A 20613-nucleotide genomic window follows, 5' to 3' on the forward strand; every position below is an offset into this window, starting at 1 on the left:
ATAACGGTAATGGGTGAAACTAATACCCGCACTCGATGCCAATTAGCTTTTATTTATTATTTCAACTGTTCACGTTGCTTAGGAATTAGCTTTATAGGTTTTATATGGCCTTAATTTGTGTGCAGATATTTTTTTTTAGCTTCGCACATCCATACATGCCTACTATGTATGTTATATATAGAGGACTTGGCAGAAAAAACTTAGAGTTACAATACTGCGTTCTTTTTCCCCGTTTTAAAAGCGTTTGTATCGAATAGCTTTTGTATGGAATGAAAATTAAGCCCGTGATTTGCTCTTACACTTTGGTGGGAAATGAAAATAATTAAAAAACATACGTTTCCCTCAATTATCCGTTTGGAAATAGAAACATTGTCGTCGCGCCATGATATCCTCGATATGATTTTAGATGTTTCTACATATCATATTTTATGCTTTCTCGCAGGTTCCTAATGTCAGAAGACAATCCCATAGTAGCTCCAAACAAGCTAGATCTCTGCGATGACATGGACCAGCCGCTCGCGCACTACTTCATCAACAGCTCGCACAACACCTATCTGACCGGACATCAGATAACTGGCAAGTCCAGCGTTGAGATCTACAGGCAGGGACTTCTGGCTGGATGCAGGTAATATATAAATCGTATTCACGCTGTATCCTGCACACAATAGGTTAAGCAGAGGGAACCTAGTGTTAAGACACTCCGTTCCCCACTTTCTGCCGAATTTTGAAGGCATTGCGTGTTGAGTGGCGGAACTCGAGTGGGGATCGAACTCACAACCACGCCAAAACTGGCTGTTCTAATATGTCTATGAAATATATTTTGTGGTAACAGAGTTAGCGGAGCCTTAGCCGCATTGATGAGATGGCGAAACGTTAGCATAGCTGCACATTTGACTGCAAGTACACAACGCAGTGCTGGCTTGATTAATTATAATATTAGTAGAGGTAGATTTAATATGCCGATAGGTACGAGTTGGGAAATTTCTTCAATTCTGCAGCTAAAAATAAATCTAGCTATATGTGCTAGATGCACATAGATGTCGGGTTTTATAAATTACAAAAAATGTTTGTGTGACAAATAATATTATGACACTACCTATATAAATACTTACCGTTTACGAGAAAGACGTTAATGTACGTCATGCTGTTTCCCATTTTCATGTCTCCATTTAGTGCGATGTTCTTAAGTGATTGTTTCTGCTACGCTGCGATAAGAGGTACTAAACTTTAGGATTTATATTGATATTGGATTCTTTTATCTATAGTAATGAAGATTTTCATTTGATTTTTTTTTTCCCGACTGCTAATATTAGGATCTCTGTGCCTATTAAAAGAATAATAGAAAAGTTTAACTCTTTTTTACACACAGAAGGATATGCAGAGAGAATTTAGTGTCAAAATGATTATTTTATAGTTGATAGGGACTCCCCTATCCGCCTAATAATTCATCTATTTTTTTTTTTTACATTTTTAAAGTCTTATTCCACATTTAGGTGAAAAAAAGCCTTTTTAAGAATTTGGCGAATTTTATTATATTTAATTATGTTTAGATAATAACACATTTAACATTATCCATTTTTATAGCATTTAATTTAGAGATGTGTTTTTAATATAATGTTATTTATTAGAAATTCTAAATACACATATATGTAGGTATAAAATATTCCAGCTTTGAAATTGAATAGTCAACAATCGATTGAAATCGATATTGTTCAAAACTGCGATACAAGCGAGTTACGGACGTTTTCCCAATATTAAAACAGTAGCTATGCCCAAATGCAGATTCTCAATGTTAGTGAAGTATAGGCACAAATTTGCTGAGCTTTCGAGATCATCACTATGAATGAAACTACTGTATATATATAGAAAAATTTGAGGCCAGTAGTGGCCAGTAGTATTGCAGTGGCACTAACTGTGACAGTAAAACCGACTGGTTGTGGGTTCGATCCCCACTCGAGGAGATGAAATATTTATTTAAATTTATGCGTTAATATAGAAATAATAAAAGTTTTGTTACTGTTTACGCGGCAGGTTGAGCATTTGATTCCCACTCGAGGAATGAAATATTTTTTTCCATTTCTTCGCTCTGGTGTCGAGGCAAAGCGCGGCGTTGTGTTCCGCTGCTCAACACGCAAGGTTTCCCTCTCGCTCTTCATTCATAGGTATTATTTATACCTTGGTTTAATAAAAAAATACAATTTTCCGTACACCGATTCTATAAATGATTACTGCTCATAGTTAAGGCAGCTAACGACTCTCATGCTTAGATAAAAACGACTCAATGACTTTTAAGTATCCGCCTGTATAAACATTTCATTCAGTGCTCAGTATAATATACGTACCTACTTCTCATTTAAAATAACTACTGTATATAATATAACGATTTTATTATATTATTGTAGTTATATAGTTTAGTAAAATTGACAAATGATATGATAATTGTGGGTTCAATTCCCTCTAGTTCCCGCCATCTCAGCACGCAATGCCTCCAGAATTCAGCGGAAAGTGGAGAACGGAATTGGTGTTAATGGGACCGGTGAATCTAAACGCTAGGTTCCCAGGTTCCGTCTGCCTACCCTGCTATTTGCACATAGTGAAGTAAATTTCTCTGTACGCTCATACATAAACATTTAACACGATTCAATATGACATGGTGACCAAACTAAAAACTAATTAGAGTATCATATCAGCCGTGCATGTTGTTAGTCACGTCGCTCTGTTATCTTTCAATATGTTCCGTAGAATCTCCTAAATTAATATAATGTGATTTTAATATTCTAACGTATTAATGTAATATATTGGTTCCTAATGATTAGTGATATAAATATGGAATGATGTGGTCGTGGGTTCAATATATTTAGTTTTTAATTTTAAATGCCGTAGTTTTTAATTGTCGTAGTTGATAAGAGTCTCTATATATTGTGTACTAAGATTCTTGCTTCCATTCAAACAGATATTAATATTGACAAGAGGGCCCTTTGACACGAAAAATGTGCGTTGCCATAGCAAGGTGTATGTTGTTTGTTCACTTCGTACAAAAGTAGTTAGTTATTTGAGGCTAAATTATGTTTTAATTTAGATAATGATCACGGGACAAAAAGAATAACTTTCTCGCGTATTCAAACATTTTCGATGTTTTTTTAGCTTTCTTTTCAAATTATACGTAAAGTTTAAACTGTGGCAGTTCTAAAATGTAATCACTGAGAGCGAGTAGATCAACTTGTTTTACTTGTGGGGAAAACTTACTTCGAATTAGTACTAAAATTACCATTTCTTTTATAGTTTTATTTTCCGCAGCAGTACAGTGAAGATCATAGCTCTGAAGTTCGCTAAGAGCCGGTAGACCAACTTACTTTGACTGTGGAGTCGCCATACTTTAAATATTTTTTAAAACTGACTTTTATCCTGATCGTTTTTTTCTTAGTTTTAGCCTAATGTAAGCTTTACGACTCGAAGCTGCACCCACTAAAAGCAGGTAGACCAAGATCGTTCACATGAGGGAACTACTCTATAACCCATAAAAGTAAAAAATCCCGTGACCTCTTGGTCCATAATGTCTGATGTCGTCAATATGGCCTCGTAAACATACGTGTAAACACAACGCACTTTATTGCAACGTTATTACGCACGTTTATAGCGTTTACTAATTTATTTTTAACGCCTATATATTCACCGTTGATTGGTGTTTAGGTATATTGATTTCAAAATGTATAGATTTTAGTATAATTAAGTAAAGTTTTGTGTTGATCTTTTTGTGATATTAATTATATGATTGTTTATTTAGTTTGTTTTATATGTTTTCAATTGATATATCGTTATATTATTTAATAGAGACCATGGTAGAGCAGTGGCACAGTGATCGTGTTGGTTGTGAGTTCGATCTTTAACCGGGGGAACGGATTATTTTCGTTTCCTCGTTCGCGAAGGTAAAGTGCATTACATTTGCACTTTACCTTCGCGAACGAGAATAAAAGCGTGAATGATGTAAACAATAATTAAAAGAATTGACTATTCTCATTGTGATGTTAATATTTTTGCATAGTACTTGTGCTGATTGTAAACGCGACGTTTGTGAGGTCGATTCCCATTCGAGAAAATGAATTATTTTCATTAGAATTCTGCTGAAGGTGGGAAACGCTAGGTTCTAGACTGTAAAAGAGAAAGAGGTAGTAAAAGACAGAAATAGAGAGAAAGAGATTAGTATTTTAAATACCTACAAACATTTATAAAATTTGTAACTGGAAATGTATTTTAACGCTTTAAACACAAAACTTTTTAACTCAATTTTGTTTTATTTCACAACGCTGTTAAATTTTAGAAACAAAAAGTACACTTTTATATTGACACAATTGTTACTTGTCGCTTTAACAAAGTAGATACGTTGGACAATTTCCGCTTATGAAAAAAACATTTCATATCTTTTTAGAAAACGTATGAAAATTTGAATGTAGCAGGATTTAAACCCGCGCCTCTTGGAAACCGTCCGAGCGCTCTGGCCACTAAGCCGTACGTTCCTTATATTTCCTAAGTGTGGAATAATGTCATTTTGTTTAGCTACAGTATTTGCAATATGTTTGTTTAGCTTTACATTGATAGCAAGGGAGGCAGAGGGAACCCGTGTAAATCGAACCCACAACCGTCACGTTTACACTCACACGATTGTGCCGCTGCGCCACTACGGCCTCAAATAAATATTATTATTATTCTTTTTTATAATTAAATTGTTGCTTATTATTCCGTCTTTTTTTACATAGCAGGGTAAGCAAAGGTAACCTATTGTCAAGACACTCCGTTATATTCAATGCCCCGAATGGGGATTCAACCCACAAATCATTGCGGTTACAGACAAACACCTTTAACTAATGCATGGTTTTACTAGACACATATAACAAATACCAATTTTTGACTTAAGTTAACTTGTTCTATTATAACATTGTTGTTTAAATGTTAAATGACTCGTATTATATCCTTAAAGGTTTATGGGGGTTGGAGCGTTGCTCTACGGCAAGAGGTCTCTGTATTTATGTTATGCACAAACAGACGGGCTAAATTAAACTGTAAAGTTAATTTTAGTAGTTTCCATATTTTTTATTAAAAATTTATTTATTACTAGAGACTGAAATGCGGCTTCGCTTGCCTTAATTTATTTTTATATTATTTCCAAACGATGTTTTTTTAATTATACATATATTTTTGTAATAACAAGTATCCTACGTCCTGTCTATTATATCTCTTCTCGGATATGTGTACAAAGTGTCGTAATCGGTTCAGTAGTTTTGGCGTTAAAGCGTAACAAACAAACTTACATTCACATTTATAATATTAATATGATCAGTGATTAAACAGCGCTAAAAATATGTTATAAACATTCTGGTTACTTTTAACGTTGTAGAACAAAATTCCAAACGTCTATCATGATCAACATTTGTTAAATATTCACCTTAAATAAACATGCCGCGGGTACAATTTTACTGTAATTGGGTCAAATTTTATTTTAGATGACATTTTCGCTCTTCCTCCCTAATATAATATACACATACTGAAAATTTCAACCGAACCGAATATAATTTTAATGAGGAGGAAATGAATTATCAACTTAATGTATTATAGATCACGTCCCACTACCAGTTTCTTGTTACTCTACAAAGCAAACAACTCTACGAAATACGTATATCGTTTACATTGTCTTAGAATTGCTAAGTGGGTTGATACTTTTAAGCTGACAATATGTTTTAGGAGATTGGAAAATTAAATATGTTTGTTAGCATTTAAGAATACGAAAATATTTTTAGAAAACGTTTTTTTTTAACGTAGAGAGAGAGAAAGAGAGAGAGATTGAGAGCAGCGCCACTTGAGATAGATCTGTTTCTGCTGTTTTCAAGAGGAAACCTTTCTAAAATTATTTTTTATATGTTTTATTTGTACATTTTTTAATATAAGGTATATACTATGCCTGAGCGAATAATATATTATGGAAGTTAAATATGGTTTTACGTTAACAAAAGAACTAGAAAGGCGTCGTGGCTCAGGGCCACAAGCGTGCGATTGTAAACAATGAAATATTTCATATTTTTATTTTTTCGTTCTGGTAACGAAGGGAAGCGCGGCGCTGACTTCAAAAAATTCGACGAAAAATGCGGAGCGGAAATGTCTTAATGAGAAACGAAGTGTCAGGTTCCCCCTGCCTATCCTGGTATGTGCGGGATACAGCGTGAAAATAAAAGAATTATACCTATGGATACATAAACTTGTCAGATCGTTACTGTTAGGTACATAGTTTAATTTATTTTAAGTAATTTTTTTTTTTCAATTTGAGTAATAGACGCTGAAATATCTATAAATTGTGTAAAATACAACAAATGAATTTTCAACTATCCTGTGTATTTATATAAGTATAAAGGTATATAAATATTAACTGCAACAGGCTAACCTTAAAAAAATAGTATGTCGTCGAAGCGACATTCTTTGGTGATGTGTGACGTGCTTTTGTTCGTTGACTAAATATTGGATTTTTCAGTGTCGCTCAACATTGCTTTTGAAATTACTAAGCTCATATTTTTGTGTATGGAATAATTTCTTTGTTAAATAATAATTTGTAGAGCTTTTCTTAAGAATATAAATAGTATGTAGGTATATACTGTATGTAATAAACATAAAAAAAAAATTTCATTCAATTCTTTGACACTCACATGTTCAAAGCTCACAATACTTAGAAACCCTATTAGGGATGGCTACAATCTGTTTCAACATTTTTTTAAAACAAACAAGTGTTTCTTGTACTAAATATGTATAAATTAATGTTTTACAAAAAGAAAAACCGACTTCTAACAACGAACTAAAAAGTTAAAAATAATTATACAAAGATTTTATAATTTTAAAGTCGGTGTCAAGTAAATCAAACAGGCTTAGTAATTAGATATTGTAGTAAGGGTGTTGTAGCATTAGCTTGACACAAAATGGGACCATTCGGGAAGCACTACCTTTCAAATAAAAAAAAATTCAAAATCGGTTCACCCAGTCAAAAGTTATGAGGTAACAAACATAAAAAAATAAATAAAAAAATACAGTCGAATTGATAACTTCCTTTTCTTACAGAAGTCGGTTAAAAAGTAATAGATATCATGAATGCTGTAGCCCGCAGCGAGGTAGGCAAAGGGAACCTAGTGTTAAGATACTCCCATTTTCGCCATAGGAAATACCCTAAAGGGATTATAATAATTTATTAATTTAATAATGTTAAGTAATTCAGAGTCGAGATTACCAAGAATATGTATACACTTTTGGAACGTACGCAATAAATTTTAATGTGGTTTCATTAATGGATACCGTTATTAAATATTTAATATTTGTTAAATATTGTGTAATTATCCATAGTTTATTGCGTGAGACACTCCGTTCCCATTAATAAACTTCCGTTCTCCACTTTCCGACGAATTCTAGAGCCATTGCATGTTCAGTGACAGAACTCCGCGCCATGCCTCATTACCAGAGCGAAGAAAATAATAAATAAATAATAAATGTTTAAATTTCCCTGAATAGTATTCTTACCCATAACCTCTCGCGCTTACATCTTATTGTAAAGCATATTTGTATCTTTACAATTTTGTTATAACAATACTTCTACAGTATTTTCAAAGAAAGGGCTCATCAATGCAAGAAGCTTTCGTCTACTCGTTACTTCAAAAGATTTTTCTGCCACAAAGGAATTCTAACGATCTTAAAGTATTTGTTTTTGTTTTTTTTACATTTTATGAGACTGTATACAATACATATTGTAACAGTTAATTAATTAGTTAGATAAAGGAGTCAATTATTTAATTATATGTTTAGATTTTTTAACCGACTTCTGTAAGAAAAGGAGGTTATCAATTGGACCGTTACCTCATAACTTTTAACTGGGTGGACCGATTTTGATAATTTTTTTTTATTTGAAAGGTATAGCTTCCCGAATTGTTCCATTTTTTTTTGGTCCATGTCTGACAATGGTATCCATGAGAAAATTACATAAGTCTTAAATTTGCATTATGCATGTGCGCGACTAATAGCCGAATAACTCAATGTCGCGCCAACCGATTTTGATGATTCTTTTTTTATTTGAAAGGATACACTTCAAGGATAATTTGGTGAAAGTTTGGTTAGGTTTCGATTATGGAATCCGGAGAAAATTGAGAAAGTTTGTTTTTTTTGGTCAAAAATTAATTATACTGTAATAGTTACAAGCAAAAACTTTTTAAATTGATGTCAGAAGTGAGATTCCTGATCGTTGCATTTCTTTTCAACCAATCTCAAAAAAGAGGATGTTCTCATTTTCAACCAACTTCAAAAAAAGGAGATTCCGAATTCACCCGAATACTTTTTATGTTTGTTCTTGTCAATATACCAAAATGTAACTTTGCACAAAAATAATAGCTAATTAAATGAAGTTTTACATAGAACAATCACAACCACTCGTTGACAACCACTACCACCACCATCACCACTCGTTCAAGAAGCATCATTTTAAGATCTACCCATCACTAAAAATCATGAAATAAATTAATTTTTAACAAAAACAAAAACCGACTTTTAACAACGAACTAAAAAGTGAAAAATAATTATATAAAGATTTTATAATTTTGAAGTCGGTGTCAAACTAATGCTACAACACCTTTACTACAATATCTAATTACTAAGCCTGTTTGTTTTACTTGGCACCGACTTCAAAATTATAAAATCTTTATATAATTATTTTTCACTTTTTAGTTCGTTGTTAGAAGTCGGTTTTTGTTTTTGTTAAAAATTAATTTATAATCTATTTCTTTTCCAAATAGGGAGATTTTATATTCGAGTACATTTTTTGTGTCGCTTTATTTTACTGTGGTTTGTAATTCACTGTCTTTTTTTTAATTTAATTTTTTTTTATTAGTAGAAACGTACTACCCAAGTAGTCCTATTGCCAACTAGTCAAAATCTGATGATGGAATTCTACTACGACTACTTTAAAATTGAAAAATAATAAATGAAATTATTGATCGATATTTACTATTACTCCGTTAGGCAAAAAAGATCCATTTTCAAGACATGTAGTGTTGAGTGGCGGAACTGAACTCTGCGCTTTGTCTATTAGACCGGGGAAATAAAAATATTTGTTATACAATAACTTTTTCGATTGGAACCTCTATCGGCTTAACAATCAGACCCCACTGCGCCACGACAGCCTCAAATTTTAATCGAAAGTTAGTTAAATTTTTGATTAGAAGTTGCATGTATTTTTAACGGATAGGTACTATACTACAGTTTCAATTATGGCCGAGAGTCGGGTTGGAGCTGCCGAGTTGGAGTGCGGACGAATTTCCCAGCTATTTTGTAAAGCAGTTTCAATTTACAGAGCGATGAATACAATGAAATGGTATTAAGAGAGTTTAGTGTTCTGGTCGTGTTGATAATATATATATAGTTCGGTCCATACTAAAGAAATATTTTAATTAAATATTAAGGCATATGTAGCGCAATTGTAATTTTCTCTGTCTGAGAGTATGTAGAGTCATTTTCTTTAATTCTTCTTTTGTTAAGATTCTTCTTTATCGTACATGATGGTGGTGGGTTCGAGGTACGTTGATACCTCAGTGAAATTTCTATCTTAATTTTCATTTCAGCATGTGACTGTAACGCGACGGTTGTGGATTTTGGCTTACACTAGGGTTCATCTCACACAGCAAGTGTTTTTTTTTATATTATAAAACAATATTTGTAAATATTGACTGACCAGGGTGTCAAATATAGTCATTGTTTTTATTTTAAGCATAAATACCTTAAATGAAATTTCAGTAGTAGGTGTTTATAATCGAATAACCATTTTTATCGATATTGTTATTGTTTAAAGTACTATTCGAATAGAAATCAAATTGCAATAATATTTAATTTAATATTTTGGAACTAACTTAAAGAAAATATATTTTTCCCAAAATTAAATCAATTTTCCTATTCTCAGGTGTGTAGAATTAGACTTCTGGAACGGAAGGACAGAGGAACCGGTAATCGTCCACGGATACACATTTGTACCGGAAATAAGTGCGAAAGAAGTATTAGAAGCCATAGCAGAGAGTGCATTCAAGACATCCGACTATCCCGTTATATTGAGTTTTGAAAATCATTGCAATCCTCGTCAGCAAGCTAAAATTGCAAACTACTGTAGAGATATATTTGGCGAAATGTTACTCGATAAGCCTTTGGATTCTCATCAATTGGAACCTGGTAAGTATTTTTTTTGTGTAATTTACTTTACGACTTAAAATGGAAAATCCCACTTTTTTCTGTCCTCATTGTAATTTTGAGAAATCCTTAACTCTCCTCTCTACCGACTTCTACCAGTAGACTACATAAGTATACCTACTACGTATAAGATATTCTTCTAGTATAAGTTACAGAATTAATATACGCATCAGTTCTTTTGATATTTACTACTTTTACAATTATTTATTGAACAAACGGAATATAGTGATAAACTCTATTTTATTCCGTTCCGTTTTTGTTCGCGCTTTTTGCTCAAACAACACTCTCCAAAACAATAAGTTACGTCCATTTTTCAAAACTTTTGTGTTTATCAGTTTTGTCCAATTCTAATTTCAATAAGCACATTAGCAATTTTCTTTAAAATAAATCTTACTCTTAATGTGCTTGATAATTTTAACCAGCATAAATATTTTGTAAAATTTACGATAATCCGAAAAACCCCTTAAAATCTCTTTTTACATAAATTAACGTAAACCAATATACGGAACAATTATCCTACGAAGTACCTACAGGACAATAATACGCCAAAGTACATACTTCTTAATTATATTTGATTATACACGAACGTTCCTGAATACCTCGCGAGTTTACAATTACATACCCTGGTATACCCTGGTGAAGGGTGGAGGGTGGTTTCATATATAATGTGTAATTTATTTTATTGCTTATTACATTTTACCTTTTACCCTTCGATATATCATTGGGTCATGTTTTATATTATTATAATATATGTATACTAATGGCCGTACCTCTACCGTCGTGCCACAGAGGCACGAGAGTGTGACTGTAACGCGGAGGTTGTGGGTTCGATCCCTATTCGAGGGAATGAATTATTATTTATTAATATTTTCATTTCTTGAACAGATTGTCTTAATACTAGGTTTCTGTGAGTACTCTGCTCTGTGTCTCTCTCTCTCTCTCTCTATCTCTCTCTCTCTATCTCTCTCTCTCTCTCTCTCTCTCTCTCTCTCTCTCTCTCTCTCTTTATACTAATGATTTTAGTTCGTAACGCTTAGTAATTAGATGCAAAGGACAAGTATGAAGAGGTTGATGACAGTGGATGAGGCTAAAGAGGTATGCATAGACCATACGGTTTGGCGCTCCGTCCTCTTTACCTATCCCGCTAGAAATGAACCTAAAAAAAATGTCATTTATTTACTTTTTGTTTGAGAGAGTTCGCTGAAAGGTCTATTACTTATTAGAATATTTAATTTTATTATATTCAGTTATCAATCTAAAACAACAACCTTTTAAATGTTTATGACTAAAATTAATGTTCAAATTAATATTGTTGTACAACTTAATAACGTTATATTATTATTATAAAAAATAACTGTTAAAATAACCTAAAACCCTTGTAAAATAGCTGTGTAATCTACACGTAACCGTTACGATCGTTACTATTACCACGTATAACGGTATAACGTATACGAATGCGTAAACGAATAGCGTCCGATAAGGATATAGGGCCTGTGGTTGTTACGATACTGTGTAGTTTATGTGACGTTTGCGTTTTGGAGACTTATTATTGTTGCCACATATATAAATTATTTCGATTTTAAGGCTTTATTTTCTAATAAACTAGGGTAACAATAATAGAGAATTATTTTTTTTCAGCTTCTAGGCTTTATCCCGCATACATCAGGGAAGGCAGAGAGAACCTAGTGTTAAGATACTCCGTTCAACACTTTCCGCCGAATTCTAGAGACATTGAATGTTGAGTGGCGGGAGTCAACGCTGTGCTTTGACACCAGATCGAAGAAATGGAAATATTAACTTGAATAAATATCTCATTTCCTCGTGGGGATCGAACCTACAACCAGTCGCATTTACTGCCGCAGTTTGTGCCCCTGCTTCTTTAACTTTATGTACATATAGCTACCTTAAATTACTCTAAATCTTTCTAAAGCTAAAAGGATAAATTTGCCTTTACTTAAATTGAATATAAATTTCTTTTTAATATAGGAATGGTTTACCAAAACTCTAAACGGAATTGTCGTCGTTAACGAACAAAAGACATATTGATACGAGCCGAAATCGATATGGTGGCGGTAGAACCTACCCACGGTAATTCTCTTATGAATATGGGATTTCTTATTACTTTACATTTTACAATTTTGAATAGGAATTAAAAACAGATTCGGTTTTTTAAAAATAAGCTTAATAGATTATTGTGAAGCTTAAAAAATGAAATATTATATTGTTACTATATATGTTCATATGTTATTATTTAAGAGTATTATAAATATTTGAAATTTTTGGCAAAATTACCGAATTCCAAAATTCTAAATTTAACATTTTTAATTTTTCTATTCAATAAAAGGCTTCGCTCAAAAGTGTAGGTAACGATCGATAGGTTTACTGTTATTACAAAGTATTTCCTTACATTCTTTTGTTAATATTTGTACTATTACTTTTAAAAGATAAAAGAACGTGTGTTGACTCCACGTGCTGAAAGTATAGATTAAAATTGTTGTCCAGAGAGTGCTTACGTATAAAATATTGAAGCTATATTGATCTCCTTCCAGCATGAGATGCCTTTATAGTGAACTGAAGCAATCTATTAGGAGACCTACAATAAATTTTTGTTTGTGTCTTGCTAAGCAAAACTTTACTCTTGCGAGTAATAAAAAGATAATTAAAACTATTAAAGAATTAACATCTAATATAATTAAATGTATGTATGTATATCACCTCTGATCACGGTAAAAGGTGCGACAGTGCTAAGAATAGCAGTCTTACCTAACATCGCTATTAGCGCCATTCTTTGAAGTCAGTTACAGCGTTTGATGAAGCGTTGAGTCATTGCTGTTAAAATAAACATCGATAGTTCGTTATAAAACGAACGTATCTATTAATAATGAAAAATCGGTTTTATATATTAGGTTAGGTTCTGATTGTGGAATCTGGTTTTTTTGTTAAAAATTATATCTAATTATTTTCTTATTAACTTCACATGTATGGTATCTACGTATGTATGTACGTATATACCTATTGTAGAGCCATCGCGTGGTTCTGATAGAGTTTGAATTATTAAACATTTTCACGTCGACGTGTATTTAAAGGAATACAATTAAAATAGATTCGACTAGGCGATTGTTGTTTTCCTAGAAACAACAATCTAAACTGGTTTCATTATTGACAATTCAGAAGTGATTATCAAGATTTACATAAGTAAACAAAATCGAAGGGAGCTGAAAATTTGGCATTTACAAGGGCAAATATTTATTTTATTTATTAAATTTGTAATATTTATTTTATTTATTAAATTTATTTAATGATGAATGTTTTTTTTAAACTCAAAATTAATATGAATTTCAATTATGTTTTTAAATTACTTTTAGTGTAGTTATTAATGCATTAGCGTTACTTCTGAATACAAGAAAATATTTAAGAAAAAATAATAATTGACGTCTTAGAGTTTTCCTTTTCATAGTCGTTTGTATACGCAGGTGGAGAGGACCGAGTGCCAAAGTACAACATTATTTTTACTATTTGTAATATTTGAAAAAAAATCTACCAAATCTAAGTGTTCCATCATAATCTCTATATCATTATTTACTTATTCTGCTTTACGCTGTATCCCGCGTTTAGCAAGGTAGCCAGAGTAACAGCAAAGCTGACAGACTGCATATTTCTCATTCTGATATTATACAAACATTATTAAATGTGATAGAGACACAGAGAGAACTAATCGACAAATCACTCCGTTATTATTTTTCTAAACAATCACGAAAAGTTATAAATAAAACATACGGTATTATGTAGATATATGAATATTAAAACAGCGATAACACTTTATCATCCCAACGCATTTTCTCCGCAATATAAATGCAAAGATGCACCACATTACTCATTTTAAATCGTTTTATATGAAACGGAACATAAATAGGTAGTAATTATGCACTTAAGGGGCGCGCCGGCCATGAGCGCTCCCGTTCGCATATTACTTTCATATGTAATATATGTGCTTTCACATCAAATAATCAAATGGAGGGTTTTTTTTTTCGATATCCTTAACTAAATCATTCCTTAGTAACATTTCTATAATTACTTTAATGCCATCGTGACATTATTTATTTTGTTGTCACTGTTTGTTCTTAACAATTTAAATTAATTTATCTACCTATAGATAGTTCTTTGGTAATATAATAGAGAAAATTATATATAAAAATATAATTCTATTAGTATCACAAAAGTAAACGCTGTACTCTAATATGATAATCGTGTGGGTTTAGCCCAAAGTCGAATACATGCTTTGAACTATAATAATGTATATCTAAATACTTAACATAAATATTATTTTCCTCGTTTCTGGTGTTTATTTGTGAATTTATAATAAACATTTTGTATCATTAAGAAAATGTTTCTATATATACACATATGTAAGTACATGTGTACATAGGTTCCCCTATCATTGGATAGGTCTAAACACTAACACTGGTTTTCTTTGCTTTTTAAAATTGCGTATTTTGTAAAAATTTTTGTAAGCGTAGCTATTACAGACAGATACTGCGCTACTGCCCCTCGACGTCTTTCTTATGTTAACATCGTATTTTAAATATATTTCTTATAAGACAATTTGTTTATTTCGAACAGGAGGGGAAATGCCACCCCCGTCGCTATTAAAAAACAAAATAATAATAAAGAATAAGAAAAAACATCATCATCATCACAAAAAGGAGGAAGTTCCGGTGGAAGAAGACAAGGGGGAGCCGATGCCGCAGGGCAACGGCGAGATCGCACATGGACCGGTATGTTTGTTATATACTAGTTTTTCCTGCGGCGTTGCCTGCATGGTGAAATAGAAATAATTAAGTTTTATGTTATTTATGACACATTCTAAGAAAATGATTCAACTCTGAACGCAGATATAGTGGGTTATATCGAACGGCGGTAATTAGGCAGACGGCGTCGTTATTAAGGACTTTACTGAAATATATAATAGCCACTGGATCAAAAAACAACATTAAAAATTATATTAAAATTTACATTCAAGATAACATTATACTTGTAATGTAGTAACATAAAACCTAAAGTTAATTCTAAAATATTAGTGAAAAGGATGTAAAAAATATTCGAAAGGATGGGCCCTTTCTCCTCCTTGGGCCCCCCCAAGGAGGCCCAAGGAGGCCTGCAAAAGGTTGTATGGAATAGATTTTTGCTTTTGCGTGATTACGATAAAATTTTTCGCCGTAAACCAAAAAGTTTTCTGTGTTTTTGTGGACTTGAAAAAGGCATTTGACGGAAAGAAATTATCGGAGATACTGCCCCGATACAATGTGAACGGAACCCTTGCTGCAGGCTGTGAGTAAGAGCTGGCATGTTGCCTTGGATTGACATCCAATCAGGTGTTAAGAAAGTTGTGCGTTGTCAGTTTGATTCTTCAATTTGTATTTGGATAGCTGTCTCTAAAGAGTGAAACGAAGTGACTTCAAAGTAAATTGCCTGTTGTGGGCAGCGTAAATGTAGAGATATTGGAACAATTGATTGAAGTGGTATATTTGGGGAGTATGTTTAGTAAAGATGGAAAGTGTGAAATGGATGTGGAAATATATGTAGATAATTTATTTGAATGAGCTTTATAGTTTAACCAAAGTTAGGTAGTATTTTTTGCTATGTGCGGGATGCATTGTGATGCTAAACTAGATATTGCCTATCTACCGTGCTGATTCTGTTAAATATTTTACGCATAATGATCCGTCGGAATAATAATTAATATTATTAGCCTTACATATTTAATTATTTTTTTAATATACCTATATATTTTTAGAGGTACAGTGAAATGATAATAATATCTCGTAAATTGGGTATAAACTGGGAACTTAGTGTATGAATACTATGTTGGAAAAACTTGAAGCTTTTCCTATAACAATTCAAATATTATACTACAATATTATAATACAAATAAGCGTTAGTCTAATTAATGTATAATGTTATCACACTGCCGCGGGGTGCTCGGGTCTTGTACAGTAAGAGTAAGGTTCCTAGTAAAATATTTATATAGCTATATACCTATACATATAGATTGCTAGAACGTAGTAGGAAATTAATTATGCTTATACATAGAATTGTTATATTAAATATTGTATTTAGGGGTTGGGGTGTGTTGATTTTGTGTAAGGGGTGATGTTAGTTATTAAAAGATTGAATTATGTAAGCATTGTTTTTGAAAATAAAACGAACTAAGATTGTAGTTTTGACAAAAAATTAATGATGTCTGAGTTTAAGCTGTCGTGGCTCAGGGGTCCAACCGTGCGACTGTAAACGTGACAGTTGTGGGTTCACTGGAGGAAATGAAATCTAATCTTTAATATTTTCATTTCGTTGCTCTTGTAACGATGCAAAACGCGGCGTTGTGTTCCGTCATTCGCACCCATTGCCTCCGAAATTTGGCGGAAAGTGGGAAAGTTCGGACGCTAGAAAAAAAAAGTTACAACACAATTAGATTTTATTATGTTTTCTAAAAAAAGTATAAAATTTAATTAGATTTTTTCAAAATAAAAAAAGATTTTAGATCCACTAGTGTATAGGTATAATAGAACTTTGTTGACATTTGATATGTATGTAGAAAATTTATCCGAGGATAAGACTTCTTAGAAATCTTAATACTCGTCTCTTCTCTCGCTCGCGTCGTATTGCCTTTGTGAGGACATACATTGTGCCTTTCGCTGCTCGCGTTGCAAATATATCCGTGCAGCTTATTATATTTTATTTTACTTAATTAGAAATGGCGTAAGTATTATAAGATGAATTTTATGTATAATTTTTATATATTTTTATTGTTGTCCTTATTTTGTTGCGTCAATATGGTATACTGTATGTATTTTTTTCAAGTTTACTGTTTTTTTAAGCTTAGTCTTAGTATTAACGAACTATTTGTATATTTTTCCCCTTTTTAATCCCAGCTAGTTCGCCAAGGCTCAAAAGAATCATCCGAATCATCAGAATCTGAAAGTTCTAGCGAGGAAGAGGGCGGCGCGGAAGCCGAAGGCGGTACCGCGGAGGAAGCTCGCGAAACGCACGCCGCAGCTGAAATATCAGCTCTGGTCAACTACGTGCAGCCTGTGCACTTCTCGTCGTTTGAAAATGCTGAAAGTGAGTGGCATTTTAAAATTTTGTTTAATGGTAGAACTCAATGACAAGTTTTATATTTTTTAACTTAAATCAGAAAATAAATAAATTAAATAAATAGATCAGCTTGACGCTGTATCCCAAACACAGCAGTGTAGGCTGAGGGAACCTAGTGTTAAGATACACAAGCGCCGACGGTTATGGGTTCGATTCCCACGCAAAGTATTGCTATGTGCTGGATAGCGCGTGAAGCTAAAAAGAATTATAAATTTTCATAATAATACATAAGACCAGGTACATTAAAGCTTAAAAATGTCGACGCAAAAAGACATGAAAACTTTAAAAGGGTTTATACATTTTACACGAACACTCTCTCAAATGAAAATTCGAAATCTTTACTTTGTGTTTTAAATTTTTTAATAATAATTACACGCGCATTAACTTTTTAATATAAAATTGTATGAATTAAATTAAATAACTGCGATGTTTAATTTTATTTATTTGAGGCTAGTCTCTTCTCGGTCTTTTTCCACTCTCTTCTCTCTCCGCCGTTGTTTCTTGTTCTATATTGGAAAGCGTAAAATTAAAATATGAACCTTATATCCTTACTAACTAGGACGACTTTATTTTTATTAAGGAAACTTTTAATTGCGTTTTTTAGCTTTATCTGACTATTTTGTAAATGTCTAAACAGAAAAGAACCGTTTCTACGAAATGTCATCGTTTGATGAGAAGCAAGCGACTACGTTGCTCAAGGAGCGTCCGATTGAGTTCGTCAACTACAACAAACATCAGCTGTCGAGAGTTTACCCGGCTGGTACTAGATTCGATTCTTCTAATTTTATGCCCCAAGTAAGTATTTAAATTATTTTTTTTTTCAATGTAGCTTGTTTTGTAAAATATATTTTTATAAAGTAAAATAATATACAAGTAGACATTCCAGTCGTAGTGGCGCAGGTAACATGGTGCGTGTGTAGACGTGACGGTTGTGGATTCAATTCCCACTCAGAGGAATGAAATATTGTTTTAAGGGGGGACGGAGTGTCTTAAAATTTGGTTCTTAAACTCCCTCTACCTGCTACATATGATACAGCGTGACGCTAAAAAAAGTATAATCCATGTAAATTGTAAATGTATTTTTAATTTAATTTGTTTATGTATTAAAAGAGAGAAAAAATATATTAAGACACTTCATTCCCTACTTTCCGTTGAATTTTTAGAAGTCAACGCGGCACCGTGGCGGGGAAATGAAAAGAATTTCAATATAATCATTCCTCAGTGTAGATAAAATAAATAAGCCACGTAAAAAACTGAACGGCCTTATAGCAATACCTACGATTTCCTTTAAAATTACTTTACTTATAAGTCAAATTAATATTAATTGTATTGTAGGTGTTCTGGAACGCGGGCTGCCAATTAGTGGCACTAAACTATCAAACTCTAGATCTTGCCATGCAACTCAATCTGGGAACTTTTGAGTATAACCGACGATGCGGATATTTACTTAAACCCGAGTTTATGAGGAGAAAGGTGAGTTAACTCTATATTCTGCTCTGTTTGTGCTAGTTTTGATGATAATTTTAGTATAATATGTTGTCGTTGCTGATAGTTTTATTGGAATTGGGTACTAACACCAGGGGTAACCCCCTGATGTTAGCACCTCACTGTATCGTCAAACAACATCTTTATGTACTATTTTTAAAAAATATATTAGCATTCTTCTCTATAACTATGCCAAAGTGGCAATAAAATATAAAAAAAATAAAAAAATGACGCACGAACTTAATGAATATTAAAAAGTAAAAAATATACATTACTTTAAAGCAATGATGAATAATAATTGACAATATTATTCATAGTTCTTTACTTTAAATAGCTGTTGTATCAGCATATTTTCTAGATCTATACATAAAAAGAAAAGCTCCCATTGACTGAGGTATAGACGCACGCACTGCCGTAACCGCTGATGGTAGAAACCTTAAATTTGGACAGATGTTTATTTTTATAATGTGAACAGCCACTAAGAAGGGATTATGGAAAAAAAATACCCTGAAGGGATGAAATAGGGATTGAAAGTTTGTATGGAAAAATCTTTAAATCGGCACCGATTGGTACAACATTTGAAATTCTTAGAGACTCTTAAAAACATTTCACTGAATTGAAAAATATTTCATAAATATATTTAAAATAAATATTCGTATAATTGAAGCCGGCGAAACCACTCTGGTCCGCTAGTTATAGGATAAATATAGAGCCATATAAATGATAGAAAAAGAAGAAAATGTATATTAGTTTCTATGAAATCAAATGACACACATTTTTATAATAATTCTTGTAACTGTTGAACAAATATTATTATAACCCAGATATTGGAATAATTATAATATGTTCTATTACAAAACAAAACAATTGCTTCTTTAATAAAAAACGTCAAGTAAACGAAATAAATTATATATTGATATTTTTAATTTTTTTTATATTGAATAGGCTTGCGTACGAACCCATCAAGTCTGGTGAGCGTTGATGCGATCTACGGTGTGGCACGCTTGCCTAGCAATTTAGTTTGAAAATAATTTTAGCCATATTAGATCTTATATGATTAAGTATTAATTATGCTTTTTATATATACAGGATCGTCGTCTCGACCCGTTCGCGGAGAGCACAGTAGACGGTATCATAGCAGGTTCCTTATCAGTGAGTGTGGTGTCAGGTCAGCTCCTAACTGATAAACGGACAGGCACGTACGTGGAGGTGGACATGTTCGGTCTGCCGGCGGACACTGTCCGAAAGAAGTTCAGGACACGAGTGGTGCCCAATAATGGGATCAATCCCGTTTATGGGGACGAGCCTTTTGTTTTTAAGAAGGTGAGTAGTGTAAGCTGATTTTTTGAGGTATTGTGTGTTGAGTGGCGGAATTTATCGCCACGCCTTGCCGGCAAAGCAAAGATATAAAAATATTAATTAAACGATTTATTAACTTTCTCTAACACTTTCATACTTCATTGATTTTCCTGAAAATAATACCCGATTATAGAACTAAAACTTTTTAAGCTCCTATCCAATATATTGTCAGAACCTGAAAACACTTTTATTTCAACAAAAATATAATAAACTTATAATAAACCTATCAGTTAAAGTGCAAAGTTATAAAACGCTACAAAACTTTCGTTCACTACTCATCGTATTGTTCAAGTGGAATTTTTATATACAGTTAGGGAAAGAATATAGTTTTTGTTAGAGTATGGATAGAAAAGTTGCTTAGATATT

General features: G+C 32.6%; 1 protein-coding gene across 2 annotated transcripts in view; it reads left to right on the top strand.

Annotated features, from left to right (window-relative positions):
• Plc21C (Phospholipase C at 21C) overlaps positions 1 to 20613 on the top strand; it is a 78504-nt gene that overhangs the window by 44286 nt on the left and 13605 nt on the right. For both annotated transcript variants that reach the window (XM_085202964.1, XM_085202965.1), the window contains exons 7-13: positions 443 to 625; positions 9971 to 10233; positions 14872 to 15026; positions 17181 to 17370; positions 18041 to 18198; positions 18739 to 18876; positions 19978 to 20211. In XM_085202964.1, the coding sequence (XP_085059090.1) occupies positions 443 to 625; positions 9971 to 10233; positions 14872 to 15026; positions 17181 to 17370; positions 18041 to 18198; positions 18739 to 18876; positions 19978 to 20211 (1321 nt within the window). The remainder of the gene's footprint in view (positions 1 to 442; positions 626 to 9970; positions 10234 to 14871; positions 15027 to 17180; positions 17371 to 18040; positions 18199 to 18738; positions 18877 to 19977; positions 20212 to 20613) is intronic.

This window comes from Heliconius melpomene, chromosome 19 (genome assembly GCF_056956725.1).
Source record: "Heliconius melpomene rosina isolate 202511_hmr_F chromosome 19, ASM5695672v1, whole genome shotgun sequence".
NCBI lineage: Eukaryota > Metazoa > Arthropoda > Insecta > Lepidoptera > Nymphalidae > Heliconius > Heliconius melpomene.